Raw genomic sequence first — 13,373 nt, forward strand, 5'->3', positions numbered from 1 at the left:
ATCCTATTTTTTAGGGGTCGATTTGGGGTGAGGAAGCAGGACGGTGGGTGCAACTGGGGGGGGCTCAAGGGTGGGGGGCTGTGCTCATCCGGCGGGCACCCCTCGTCCCCGTGGGACAGGGCAGGGCTGCCAGAACCAGCAAGGCGAGCACCCGGCAACGTTTCCTGCACCTGAGACCTTTACGTGGCGTTCCTTTACACAAAGAGAAGCAAATAAACCCACAGCAGGGCGTCGCCGTGAGAGCAAACACGGCACAGACCAGGCAGGCGAACAAACACCGGCTGGAAAACAAAACCGGAGCCTCGCAACTGGCTCCTGGCACCAGGGGACCCCCCCCCCCCCCCAAAAAAAAACACACTGGGCTCCTCCAAACCTCCTCGGCGTCAGCCAGCTGCACCCACAGGCTGTCCCAGCGCTGGCTTCAACCAAAGAGCCGTGAGAAGAGCCGAGGTGGCCGTCACCACCATCACACGCCTGGCCCCGGGCTCGGCACGGGGACAAGGGCCCTCATGCGCTCGCTTTGTATCGGGTGCTGCGAAGCACCCGAAAGAAAAACAACCCACCAGGCTGGGCGCACGAGACCAAAATAACCCTAATCCTAAATCTCTGTACCTCATTTTTGGGGCCACAAGCCCCACTTTGAGGTTGAACCCGTTGAGCACCAACTTGTTTTTAGAAAAAAAAAAAAACCCAAACCAACCCCAAACTCATGTCAGCAGCCAGACCGGTGTTCGGGGAGGAGAAGGAGGAAGGCTCACCCTGCGCACCCCAGCGGGATGTGCCTGCAGCTCAGCACCCTCCCCAGGCATCCGCTGTCCCCAGGGTGGCCCTGCCGCCACCACCTCGAGTGTCACATCGCACGGTCTCTGCTGCCATCTAGTGAAAACAACCTCCCCGTCCCCTACACCCGGAGCATCCCTGGCCCTGGGTGTCCCCCCAAAAGCCACCCCGGTCCCCCTGCCCCATCCAGGGCTGCACCCCCAGACTGCTGTACCCCCACCTTCCCCGGCACAGCCGGGGTGACACGCAGGGTTCCCTGGTGCCAAGAAACGATGCTGAGCACCCACCAGCATCCCGGCAGCGCTGGACCACGCAGCATCCCTCCTGTCCTGCGACATTAGGGGCTGCACAGCCTCAGCGCTGTCCCAAAGGGGGAACAAGGCAAAGCCACCCGTCCCCCAAAACCCACGCGAGGACGGGGCTGTCCCCATGTAATCCACGTGGCCAATGAAGGGGCACCGGGACAGCCCAGATTCTGGGGTACTCCAATTTCAGGGCTCGCAGGCTGGCACAGCCGCAAGGATGCCGGCAGCAGACGGGGGCGTACTAGAAAATCCTGGTTTTATTTTCATTTAAAAGCCATTCCGAGCCTGGAGCGAGCACCGAGCTCTTCCCCAGGGCGCGGGGATTTGGCCCAATCAGCACTTGTAGTTCCCAAAAAATAGGAAAGAAAATCAAAATAAATCGCACAGGTATCACCTGCCGCCCCAGCACGCTCCCGGGGCAGGCTGCGGGATAAATCCCACGGGACTCGGCTCCGCGCGGTGACGAGGTTAACACGAACCGGGGCACAGACGCGTTCATCACTGCCAGCCACGGGCTCCCTTCGGGACGTCTTAACGAGACGAGCAGGGTTAACGAAGCCTTGGTCCAGCATTGTCCCCAGCGAGGACGCCTGGTCTGGGCGGGGGGGGGACGACACCCTAAAGTGCTTTGCAGGGACACACACGCACGCGTGCACGCACCCCGAGATGCCCCGCTGCTCCAGGAGAGACGGGCTGGGGACTGGTACGGAGCCCAGCAGAGAAGGAGGGGCCCTGGATCGTACCCCCACCCTTGGGTGCTGGGATAGAGGATGCCCCACGGGGCTGGTGGCCCCTTTCTCCCCGTAGACCCCTGGGGTCTGACCACAGCCAGGGGGTACAGAGATGGGGACGAACAGGCTGGTTCAGCCCAGAGCCGCTGCCCGGGCTGCACCCAGAGCAGCAGCGGCAACTCATCCGCCTTTTTGGGAGTTCTCGGTAAACCTAAAGTCATCTTTTAACAAGAAAAATCCAAGTCTGGAATAAAAAACGATGCCCGTTTTAGCAGCAAGGGGAGGTCCAAGTGCTCAGCAGCCCCGAGCCATTGTCCGGTGCTACGGCGCAGCGGCGTCCCGGGGAAAAAAATGGGTTTCTAGTGGGACAGGGAGTTGGCACCGGTGGCCGTGAGCTGGCCGGGCGGTCCCGCCGGCAGCGGGCGCCAGTAGGAAGAGAGAAGATACTTGGTCCCATTTTACTGGCCGAGGAAAAGCCGGGCCATGTGCAACGGCCACGGGATCCACCGTCTCAGCGTCCGTTCTCAGCCAGCGCTGGGGGTAATGGTCACCTGCGAGCAGAGAGCGGGGTGAGACGGGGCGAGCAGCCGCGGAGGTGCCGTACCCCAGGCCCCACAGGCTCCCCCCATGTCCCCAACCCAAAGGAATCCTCTCCTGTCCATCCCTTGCTGATGCCCGCGGTCGCGTTAGTCCCAGGGAACGGCCCAGCTCCACCGAGATGCCCTGGTGCTTCCTAAAACTAGGGAACCACCCCAAATCCACAAGGAAACCTCTTCCCCAAGGTGAAAGCCTCGGGCGTGACCCGAAGTGTCCCCGAGGGTCCCTCACCTCCTGTGCCCACGGGAGAGGTAGTCCCGGTTCAGAGAGCAGAGCTGCTGCTCCAGACGGAAGATGCGAAACGCCAGGTACGAGGAGGACACGACCAGGAGGCAGATGCTGGGAGCAGAGGAATAAACGCAAGCGCTCAGCGGCCGGTGGTCGAGACAGACGCTCCCGGCGTAGCTTCCCCGTGCCGCGGCCGCCCTCAACACACTTACAGCACGATGAAGATCTTCAGGAGCTGGTAGTCGGAAGGTCGCAGCTCCGCCACGCAGCTCTGCTCCACCTCCAGCTCCTCCTCGGTGTTTATTGCACTTTCTGAAACGCAAGCAAAGAATCAGCAACTGGGAACCTTCAAGCATCAAATATTCCTCCCTCACGGGCTAACGCTGTTCCAAGTACACGCAGAGGGCTCAGACCCCGCAGGCAGGACACCCCGTCACCGACTCCCAGCCTCGACCCTGCTCGTCTGCAAGGCAGAAATCCCTTCCACGAGGGCGGAGGATGGATGAACACGTATTTACGGAGGTTTATGCCCAGCACAGTGTGCGGGACAGGGTCGGACGCAGCCCTCACCTGAAACCAGGGGCTCCTCGGAGGTGAAGGAGCTCTCCTTGGCGCTCAGGCTGCTGACAGAGGTCCGGTGGATGCACTGGTAGTCGGCGTCCGGCAGCGACAGCGACAGCGAGGCAGGTGACACCTTCCTCCACTTGCCCTCGGGGACGATCACCTCCTGCGGGAACAGCCCCGGGTGAGCCGTGCCGCCGACGGCAGTTTCTCCCATGAAACCGGCAGCACCGAGGACGCTGCGGGGCCAGATTCGGACTCGAACCTTACGACATCTCCATCGACCACCAAAACATCATCCTACGGGGAAGCTGGTCCTCCACAACAGCCCCATGGGGACGCAGGTTCCATAGAAAAGACCAGCCGACGCACCCCACGCCTGCCCCGAATACTGATCGCTGCCACCGGCCCACAAAGGCCACCCCAATTGTCACCTCCTGCACCCAGCCCGATGCACAGGGCCACCAGCCCACGGGGGACACCCTGCTCAGCATCCCCGTGCGGCCTGGGGGCAACGCCGACGGCTTCATGACCGAGCAGGGGCAGGGAGAGGCCACCCAACAGCATTTTACGGTGAGGACAGATCCCGTCGGCCGGGGACGCAGCCACCGCGGGCAGAGCCGAGCCCTGCCGTGCTCCAAAGGCGGAAGGATGCGATCCGTCATGCTCCCCTGGTCACACCGCGGTTCGGCAGGCTTTTCCCTCTGCAGCCTCGTCAGCAGCGAGGGGAGAGGACCAACTCGGCTGCTGGCCAAACCTCAGCGTGCCGGGAAGGGATTAAAGCCACCGAGGGGGCCGGGCGGCCGCTTTCCGGCCCACGGGGTGAGTTCGTGGGGGTCCTTCCCCCTCCCAGAGCTGCCCCGAGCCTCACCAGTGACACGGCGTCGGGCTCCTCCGTCAGCTCCTTCAAACTCAAGCTCTTCTTACTGGAAACCTGGAGAGGAAAAAGAAATGGGCGTTACGGCGCTGCCTCTCCCTGCTTCAACCCAAGCCAGAAGATTGAATTTTGATGTTTCTGGTGAGTCTATGAAGAGCAGCTGCTTAAAAATTTCCAAGCATGGGGATTTTGGGGCCAAAGAAAAGCAGCCGGCGGTGGACGGGGCACCCCATCGCTGCTTCCCCCTGCCGATAAATAACCCCACAGGGCCACATCTGAGCCGAGGGCTCCTGCACCAGTCTCAGCTCCCAGCAGAGGGGATAAACCATCGAGGGGGAGAAGAAAAAAAGAGAATATCTGGGCAGAGCCCAGCATATTTCAAAGAATAAATTCTCCAGTTCATCAACGGGGCTGAGTCACCCAAATCACCACCCTGGCACAGCTGGCAGCCACCCTTCCGGGCGGGGAAGGGCTTCGGCACCGCTTCCCACGTGCTTCAAAGGCAGGGAGAAGAAAATGTCCCAGCAACCCTCCTCTCCAGCTCAAGGGCTGATGGATTTCTTCCGTCCTTGGGCTTTTTAATTCAAAATTTTTATTTTTTTTTTTTTTTTTTTTTACTTCGTACCATTTTTCCTCCCCTTAAAACTTTAGATCTGGGGAAAAGGCAGTGATGCGCGGAGTGGCAGAACTAGTATTACTACCAGATTATAAATAATTCACATACACGCCCTGGGAGAGAGCAGAAACTCCCGGCTCTGCCTCCGTCATCTGTGACCCAGAAAAGGCCACCGGCAGCTCACGGGGACAGGACATGCCCATGGCACGGCTCCTGCCCCTCTTCCTGTCCCTTGCTGCAGAGCCAGGATGCAGAGAAGAGGCAGCAGGGCATCAGGGAGGGCTCTGGGAGCAGTCAAAACCTTCATGGAGATGGCAAAGAGCTTTGCTCGCCGAGATGCAGCCCAAAGGGAGCTCGTGGCTAGCGAAAAGCCGTCGGCCGTACCTGCAGGTGCGTGCAGACTCTCCTCAGGACGTCGTAGACGCTGTCGCGCGAGATGAGGGACACGAAGATGTACTGCAAGAGAAAGAGAGAAGCTGCTGGGAGAGATTCCCCTCCATCCCGAGTCCAGTTCCCCTACAGGCAGGGGACAGGCAGAGACGTCCTGCCCTTGAATTCCCCCTCCTTCGGGAGCTGCATCCCTCCCTGCAGAGTTTCCCCGCTGCTATTTTTGCAGCCTGCTAAATCCTGGACCAGATTTTTTTGGGGCCGGTTTCGCTCAGCTGCTGTCCCCATGGGGCCTTCTGCCCTCAGCCCAGAGGGGACGCAGCAGCAAACGGAGCCGGGAGGAGCAAAAATGTCCCCACGGATCAGCACGAGGGGGCACGGGGCAGTGCTCGCCTTGCCCACGCAGAGCCCACGCGATACACGGAACAGCCTTGCAACCAGATCGCTTTGAACACCCAAATCCTGCCCTGTCCCACCCCCTGCTAAAACCCCGCAGGAATAATGCCTCCCAAAATCCTGCAGGAATAACCCCCTTCCCTGGGAGGGGACGGGCATCGCACGCTGCCACGAGCGGCAGCCGAGGACTCGGACACACCAAGCAGGACTACGTCAGCTCACCGTGGTCAGCGACACCCAACGTGATTTAAAAACCGGAAATCCATCTCCTTAACCAAGTTTTCTGCCAGCTGGGGTTGAACCCTGGCCCAAACCCTTCCCCTGCTTGCGCTTAAGAAGTTTAAAGGTTTTATTTGAGCCCGGCAGGGATTCGTTAGGCTTGGCCGAGTTTCACTTGGGCTTCGCTTTGCCCAGAAACAAAGCGAAATTCAGAAACAAAAGCAAAGTTGTGGTGTTTGCCCTGGCCAGCTGCCAGCACGGAGAACCACGCTCACTTCCCAACCGGCCTCCACTTTCAGCCGGAGACGGAAATCGCTTCGTTCCCTCCTCTCAAATCACACCCGACTTGGATCAGGGCATCCCCCGGCTGCGGTTTTGCTGCGACGAGGCCGGGTACCGATGCTCGAAGCGCCGGCGGTTACCTTTCTGCTGGCGTTGGTGGTGATGGCCAAGCCGTTGGGCAGCAGCCGAGCCGTCTTGTGCTTTTTTATCAGCTGTACGGAGACCACCGGGATCACAACCTGGAGGGCAAAAAAGACACGGGGACGGGCACGGCGAGAGCTCAGGGAGTTTCTTTCGCAAGGAGGAGATTTAACGCGCGTCGTAATTACGCCCCAAGCAGAGCAGCGACGCCGGGACTCGGCGTTTCAGCGAGACAGCTTGGTTTTATTAAAGGTCGCGGCACCCCCTGCATTAATCTCGGCTTGAAGGCGGTTTCTACTCGATCAAAACGGCAAGGATCACAGGGAAGGCATCGTTCAGCGAGTCTCCCTAAGACCCACCACAAGAGAGCCCCTGCAAACCCAGGGAGAGTTAAAAATAAGGCAGGATGTAATTTATGGCAGGATAACTTCACTGAAATCCTGTAATTCCATCAGATATTTGTTTAAAGCGGCTGATATAAATAATTCAGTTCTTCAGCCCAGTTTTTAAAGGAAGTCATCTCTCCCCAAGATCCCCGTCAGCCACAAGAATAACGGGGGAAACATCAGATTGTAAATCAAGAAGAAAAGCCAAGAGAGATTCAAATCTCTCCCCCCCCACCTCCGAAACCTTTGATCTTCCTTCAGACGCTGTTGCAGCTTGTAGGAGGTTTTGCATCAGGGACTTTTAAACCAAACCAATATTTGGTTTCCCCAGCCTTCGCGTCGGAGGCTTTTGACGGCGATTTTGGTGGTATTTGGGTGCGGGAGGGGATAAGCGGGCTGCAGCATGGCCTGGGCTACGAGCCCTACGGGACTGGGGTGGGCTGGCCCCCACGTTACCTTAATGTCCTTCCCGAAAAGGTTTGCATAGAAGCAGAGCCAGTTTGGGGAGATGTAAAGCCTTCCCTGGATGAGGATGTCTCTCTGGAGGGCGCAGGAACAAACTGCAAGGCAGAGAGAAGGGCATGGCAGATCCGTTTGCCGGATCCTGCCGTCCCCCCCCCGTGCCCGTCCCTTGCCGTGCCACCCACCTTTCAGCACGCTCTCCTCCGTCGGGATGTCCTTGAACAGCTTGTGGTACTGGGAGTTGTACTTGCTAGCAGCCTGAAAATGAAGCAAAGTTATCTGGTGACCTTGCCGATAAGAAGACCCAAAGAAAAAAAACCAAAACTAAAAAAACCACCCTCCTGCAAAAAAATTCCCTCTCCCCGCACCCGGGACCGGCGCAGCGGGGTCCCGCTGGGCTGGAGACAGCGGGGACGAAGGGCCAGAGGAGGGTTGGATGATCCAGCTCCCAGAAAACGCTGTGCCATCCTCCCAAATAAACATTTCCCCTAATATCTAGAGTTTATCCAAGGAGGCTGAGCCTCTGCGAGGAGCTTGTTTTTCCCCGGGCTCATCCGCAGGCAATTTATTTTGCCCAGCGGTTTCTCTCCTCCTCCTCAAGCTCTTCCCTTATTCGGGGCACGGTGACAACACTTGCTTTGCGCCCATCGCGCCGCGCCATCCAGCTATTTATATTCCGGTGCCTCTTCAAAGCCTGTCGGCAGCCGCGGCGGGATGCTCGGCAAGTTCGTCCTTAAATAATTCTGTACAAAAGCAGTTCAGCGCTTTGCGTTAAATCTGCTCGATTAGTCCCGTAAGGCAGCGCAGGCAGATTTGTGCCCCCTGTCCCGGAGCAGGCAGTGCCCCGGATCTCGGGGTACTCCCCGGGGACACGGCTGTCCCCGCAGCGGTGACGGCTGCCACCTGAAATCCAAGGGGCGAGATGTTTTGCCGGGATACGGAGAGATCCGGCACAGCTCGAAGGGCCGTGCGGCAGCAAGGCAGTTTTGCCGGCAGCACTGCAGGCAGAGCCCTCCTGCCCGTGGCGACAAGGTCACCTTTGCTCCGCGCACCTTGTCACCGGATGAGCCGGGCCTAAGAGGATCAAGGCACAGCATCACCTGGGGTCGGCTTAGATGCCCCCCCCCCAGAGAGACGCCAGGATGGCGGGGGTGCCAGTGGGAGCGTTTCAGGGGGACACGGGGAGGAGACTGTGGCATCACCACCACGAAACACCCCACGGTCCCAGCACAAACCTGTTGCCAACCCCGTAACCCTCCCGCATGCCTCTGAATCGTCGGCAAAATGTTTTTCTCCTCCATCTTCTTCACGGGAAAAGGCAAAACGCCTCGTCCCTCCGCTCCTTCCTCTTCCAGAGCGTCTCTTGTTTGTAGATGGACTGAAAAGCCCCACTTTAGGCATGATTTGAACAACCAAAAAAGGTTCAAACGGGTGGGAATGGAGCTGCTTCAGCTCCCGCAGCCCCCGTTTGAGACCCTGGGTGGGTTCCTCCCGGGTCAGCCTACAATGAACCAGCCCGTTCGCTCACGAAGCCGAAGACTTACCACTTCCCGGTGGCATTTCTTGATGTCTTCATCCTTCAGGGCTTCGTTCAGGTGGAGGCTGGAAGGACAAAAATAATAATGCTCAGGGTAAGCGAAGAGCCCCAGGTCTCTCACCTGCTCCCAAAAACACGTGTGCTGCAAGAAGAGACACGGCAAGATGCAGAGGATTGAAGAGAGACCCTGGGAAGCCGCGTTTCAGATGTCTGGGTGATTTATCGTAGCATCTGGTATTGCTGAGGTTAAATAACGGAGGCCAGAGCTGCCCCCGGTGAGGAGCCGGCGATGGGCAGCTTCGGCCGAGTTCAAGGTTTCCCCAGGGAAAGCACAAATGGGAATTTGGGAACGTGCCAGGGCAGGAGGACGGAATCGGCCGTGCATCCATCACGCGGGCACATGAAGGGAGAAACCAGAGACAGTGAAATCCTCCCAAAAACCTCAGCAGCGGGACTACCGTTCCCTTCCCCAAACCCCTCTCCCCTCCCTGCTTTTATAGACCTAAATATTTGAGGCCGAAAACAAAGAGGGGACCCCCCTGCGCCCACTCCCAGCCATCAGATTGCGTTTTGGGGGCCCGGAAGCAGCGGGCATGCCGCTGGAGGTGGTAACAGGAGGAGAAAAAAAAAGACCAAATAGTCCTGGGACCCCACAGTGACGCTGCCCCTCACCTGCCGTCGAGGGAATCCAAACTCTTCTCCTTGTGCGATGCCTCCAGTTTCTCACGGCCGTGCATGGGCTCGGGGCTCTTCAGGGGAGCTGCTTTTTCATGCATCGGTCTGGCGCTGCAAGGAGAAGCCCGTTAGCCCCGGAGAGGAAGGGAGAGAGGGGAGAGAGGCGTTTCGGAGCTGTAAATCCATTCCCTTCGATCCCCGTCGGCACAGAGACGCTCATATCTCTGCCGCTCAAGGACAACAAGGATATTTCTGCGATTTCTCAAATCACGCAGGAAAAAAAAAAAAAAAAGGAAAAAAAAAAAGGGGCATTTCTTGCCAGGAACTCCCTGGCGCTCACCACCTCCCTCCGCGCTGCCTCGGATAACACCCTCCAAAGCAGAGCCTCTTCCCAGACTGCGGTGCTCAAGAGATGGAGGTTGGGATGGGAAAAGCACAAGTCTACGGAACTCCCTGGGGCGATGGAGATTTCAGCCAGCGAGGGCCAGGGTCTGCTCCTCCGGGTCGGCAAAACACCATCTTCCCAGGGCAGAACCCGTGCCACAGGCACCAACTCCCTCCTTTAACTGCTCCCCTCTTGTTCAAGCCCGTTATTTACTATCATGAGTTTTATCAGAGGCGCTTATCTGCTACGACAGGTAAAGTAAACATGTTCCTAGCGCCGCACAGGGGAGGTTATCACCCGGCGGGCCAGAAAGGCGACACTTCCGCCCTCGGCAAACCGCGACTGGAGATTGCCATGCTGCGGCGCTTCTGGCACCAAAAGCCAAAGCAGAGAGCGATCCCAGGGGACCGACACCGCAGCCTTGATCCACGATTACCCGGTGCACGCCGAGGCTCACCGGCAGGCATGCAATGATACAGGCTCCGGCAGCACAGCAGAGACGGCAAGAAGCCACCAGACCTACGGAGAGGAAATTATTCATGGGAAAAGAGCTCGGCTCAACGGGCAGCAGGTGATGCCGGAGCAGGTGGGGGACAGGCAGGATGGCAGCGGGCAGGATAAGCGCCAGCAGGCAGGACGAGCACAGAGCTGGAGAGCGTCCCGGTGCCTGCAGGGACAATGCCGTGGCGGTGCGGCAGAGCCCAGGCGGAGAAGCCATCCCAAACCGCTTCCTAAATAAAGAGAGGGGCTCTTGTGCTGCCCCGTGTTTCCCTGCTCCCGCTCCGAGGGGTTTATCCAAAGGGAAACCCATCTAAATAATCCCCTATGGGCTTGGGGAGAGCCAGGACGGCAGTGCTGCACCCCAACACCCGTCACCCAAACGGCCCGAGAGTCGAAGCTGCGTGAGCCCCCGTGTTCCCGCAGCCTCGAGGGCCCGACCGAAACGCTGTCCTGATGTGACGGAGCTGGGCTGAATCCCAGCCGGTGGCACGGGGGATGCTCCCTCAAGATGTGGCACGTGCGCAGGGCTGCAGAAAAACCAAACGCAAGTCACCGGTGCCGTGCAGTCAGGACTGGCTTGGGAACGAGCTCCTGGATCCCGGAAAAACAAAGCGAACGAGCTGCCCGCACGGTCGGAGAGCCCGAGCATTGCGGGGACGGGATGAACACACCGAGGTTGTGGGGTTTTCTTTAGAAGTTCAGGTCATAGGATGCATCTGGAAGGGGAGGGAGGCTCTACTGACAAAAAGCACCAAAATAACATCCCTTAGCATCGTACCAAAAGGCTTTTTCCCTGCCTGATTCCTCAGACACCCCATGCCTTCAGGACAGGCAGCCCCCCGCCACAAACACCCTCTGCCAGGTGATGCCACGCTGCCCTGAAGCTGAAACTCGCATCATGGAGGCACCTGAGCCTTCCCCTCCCTTGCCTCCGTGCTGGAAGAGGAGCTCTGACCCACTCCAGAGCCTCCCTCTCCAGAGCTCAGCCCGCTCCGGCTTCCCCCACATCATCCCTTAAATCCCCAAGCGGTTGTGCCACTTAATCCGGGCGAGCGGATTTAGCCCTAACGGGGGCTGATGCTGAGGGGCACCGCACAGGGGACGGGCACCCACTGCCTGAGGTGTGGGCATGGAGGAAACACCCCCCCCAAAGTCACCAAAAACACAGAAATCCCCCAAAATGAGAAGAGTCAGAGGCTAGAGAGCACTTGGAAGTGCTGCACGGTCCCATCCCGGTTTTCTCTCCCTCTCACGGTCACCGCCAGGGACAAGTCCCAGGTCAGACAGTCTCCGGACACAGCGCTGGCACCGGGCTGCTCCAGGGAGGGTCTGGGGGCTGCGAGGAGCATCCTCAGCCCCAGCGGTTGCCTGGTCTCCCCTCCCCAGATCTCGCTCCGTCCCGGCTCCCAGATGTGGCAGGGACAGAGATCCAGAGCACAGGATAAGATAAGGTTGGGCTCCAGGCACAGCTGACAGAGAGATCTCCCTGCCAAGAGCCGCTTCCAGCGCCGGCACAGGGAGGAAAATACTCTCTAGCAGCTCATACCATCACCCTCCTCAAGGAATTTTTTTAGCAGGAAGCTGCTCCTGCAGGAAAATCGCCACACCGAGCGTCCCAAACTACAAGCAGAGCAAGAACAGTTGGAACGCAGAGCCCCGGAGATGAGGGAGAGCGGGCGAGCGCAGGAGTTCCTGGCAAAGGGAAAACATTGCTGGCGACCTGCCTACCCCCTGCCCGCCGTACCGGCGCTGACACCCCCCTCCCTGCCCACACAGGCTCCCCGAGATCCCCAGCTCGCCTCCCAGGCTGCGGCTTTGCCAGACGAAGCCCGGCACTTCTCCCTCCCTCCCGGATCGGCATCTCCCTTCTCTTACGCGGCGCTGGGATCCGGCCTGGAAACGGTCCGGCGTAAGCCCGTCCGTCGGCGTTTGATTTTCGCTGGATCCCTTCCCTGCTACCGGCACAAGCGAGGGTGAAGCAGGCAGCAGAGGCAGGAGAGCCAGGGATTTCGCCTCCCCAAAAAACCCCCCCCAAAAAAAACCCCAACTAAAACCAAACGAACGAGGATCTGAACCGGAGGGAGGCACTTGCGGCCGGGCTGCCTCGGCCCGAGTGAGCCCGGGCGGGATCCGGCGAGCTGCCCTTGTTCCCGGCTTTCAAGGTCATTTCAATCCCGTGTGTTGGCTGCTGGAGCGGAGCCACCGCCGGGGATGCTGGAGGGGAGCGGCCGGTCCCGGGCGGCGCTGTCAGGAGAGAGGCAGGAGGTCAAGGAGAGGAGGGAGAGACGGAGCCGTCCGCGTCCCCTCAGATCCCCGCGCCCCGGGCTCTGGCTGCGGGCAGCCTCCCTCGATACCGCCCCGGGGTCCCGTCCCACCCCCCCGCCCCGGGGAACCGCCTGTCCCTGGGGGCCCCACGCCCGGCGGGTCGCAGCGGGGGGTGAGAGCCAAGGCCTCGGTCCCTGCGGGTCCCGGGATACTGGTTTTTACCGGGCGCCGCGCTACGGAGAGGGCCCGGCCTCGGGCCCCTCACGGCCCCGGTGAGGAGCGGGGGGGGGACGGGACGGGACAATGGGCCGGGGGAGCTCGGTGCGTTCCCCCCCCCCGAGCACCGAGCCACGCCGGGGGCCGCGGCAAGGAGCGGCCGGAGCAGCCCTCGGGGCCAGTTCCCGGTCTCCGAGCCTCCCCTCGGGACGGCTGCTGGGACGGGCGGCGGCGGGACCCCCCGGCCCGGTTCGTCCCCTCAGGCAGAGAAGGAGACGGGGGGGGGAGGGGGGAACGACACCCTCAGTGTTTCCGCGCTCCCCTCAGAGTGCGACGCCGCGGCAGCCGGCCGGGGGCAAGCCGAAGGCTGGCAGCGGGCTCCCCGGCGACGCGCCCCGCGCCTCCCGGCCGCCCCCCCCAGGACCGCTGCGGCTGCCGGAGCCGCGTCCGTGTCCGCCCCCCCCCGCCGCCCGGGGCCCCCCCGCCGCCGCCGCCGCCGCCCGCCCCTACCTCCGCGGCGGCCCCGCGCTGCCCGGCGCCGTCATGCCCCGCGCGCCCAACCTCCTCGCGGCGCCCCGGCACCCGCCCATTGGCCACCCGCCGCCAGGCCCGCCCCCGCCGCGGCCCCCTATTGGTCGCTTCCACCCGCCGCCGCGCTCGGATCTCCTCCCGCCACGCCCACTGGCGGGAGGGGGCGGAGCCCAGCGGGGCTCCGCCTCTTAAAGGCACCGCGGGCACTTCTACCGGCAGCAGCTCCGGGCTGCGCTCAGCCCCCGCGGGTGGCGGGGAACCCCCGGGCCAGGACCCTCCCTCCCCGGGATCCCCT

General features: G+C 60.8%; 1 protein-coding gene across 7 annotated transcripts; it reads right to left on the minus strand.

The window, feature by feature from the left end:
• Positions 1 to 1,322: 1,322 nt before the first annotated feature.
• On the minus strand, positions 1,323 to 13,117 carry GRAMD2A (GRAM domain containing 2A). Of its 7 annotated transcripts, XM_054837444.1 has the most exons (16): positions 13,058 to 13,117; positions 12,130 to 12,310; positions 11,942 to 12,018; positions 10,620 to 10,782; positions 10,023 to 10,084; positions 9,178 to 9,291; positions 8,513 to 8,570; positions 7,154 to 7,226; positions 6,963 to 7,066; positions 6,120 to 6,218; positions 5,080 to 5,151; positions 4,074 to 4,136; positions 3,212 to 3,368; positions 2,854 to 2,953; positions 2,645 to 2,752; positions 1,323 to 2,367 (listed from the first exon to the last, which is right to left on the minus strand). In XM_054837444.1, the coding sequence occupies exons 4-16, from the start codon at positions 10,713 to 10,715 to the stop codon at positions 2,364 to 2,366; spliced, it is 1,110 nt and encodes a 369-aa protein (XP_054693419.1). In that variant the 5' UTR covers positions 10,716 to 10,782; positions 11,942 to 12,018; positions 12,130 to 12,310; positions 13,058 to 13,117; the 3' UTR covers positions 1,323 to 2,363. The 7 variants fall into 7 exon arrangements, with proteins under 7 accessions (XP_054693419.1, XP_054693425.1, XP_054693423.1 ...); XM_054837450.1 differs by lacking the exons at positions 10,620 to 10,782; positions 11,942 to 12,018; XM_054837448.1 differs by lacking the exons at positions 10,023 to 10,084; positions 10,620 to 10,782.
• Between the last annotated feature and the right edge of the window lie 256 nt (positions 13,118 to 13,373).

This window comes from Grus americana, chromosome 10 (genome assembly GCF_028858705.1).
Source record: "Grus americana isolate bGruAme1 chromosome 10, bGruAme1.mat, whole genome shotgun sequence".
In the NCBI taxonomy this organism is placed as follows: Eukaryota; Metazoa; Chordata; class Aves; order Gruiformes; family Gruidae; genus Grus; species Grus americana.

Coding starts and splice junctions, on each gene's coding strand:
- GRAMD2A (XM_054837444.1), bottom strand. CDS start 10,715: ATGCTCGGGCTCTCCGACCGTGCGGGCAGCTCGTTCGCTTTGTTTTTC. Junction 5,152..6,119: donor CCACCAACGCCAGCAGAAAG/GTAACCGCCGGC, acceptor TTTCTCTTGCAG/TACATCTTCGTGTCCCTCAT. Junction 2,954..3,211: donor CGAGGAGCCCCTGGTTTCAG/GTGAGGGCTGCG, acceptor CTTGCGTTTCAG/AAAGTGCAATAAACACCGAG.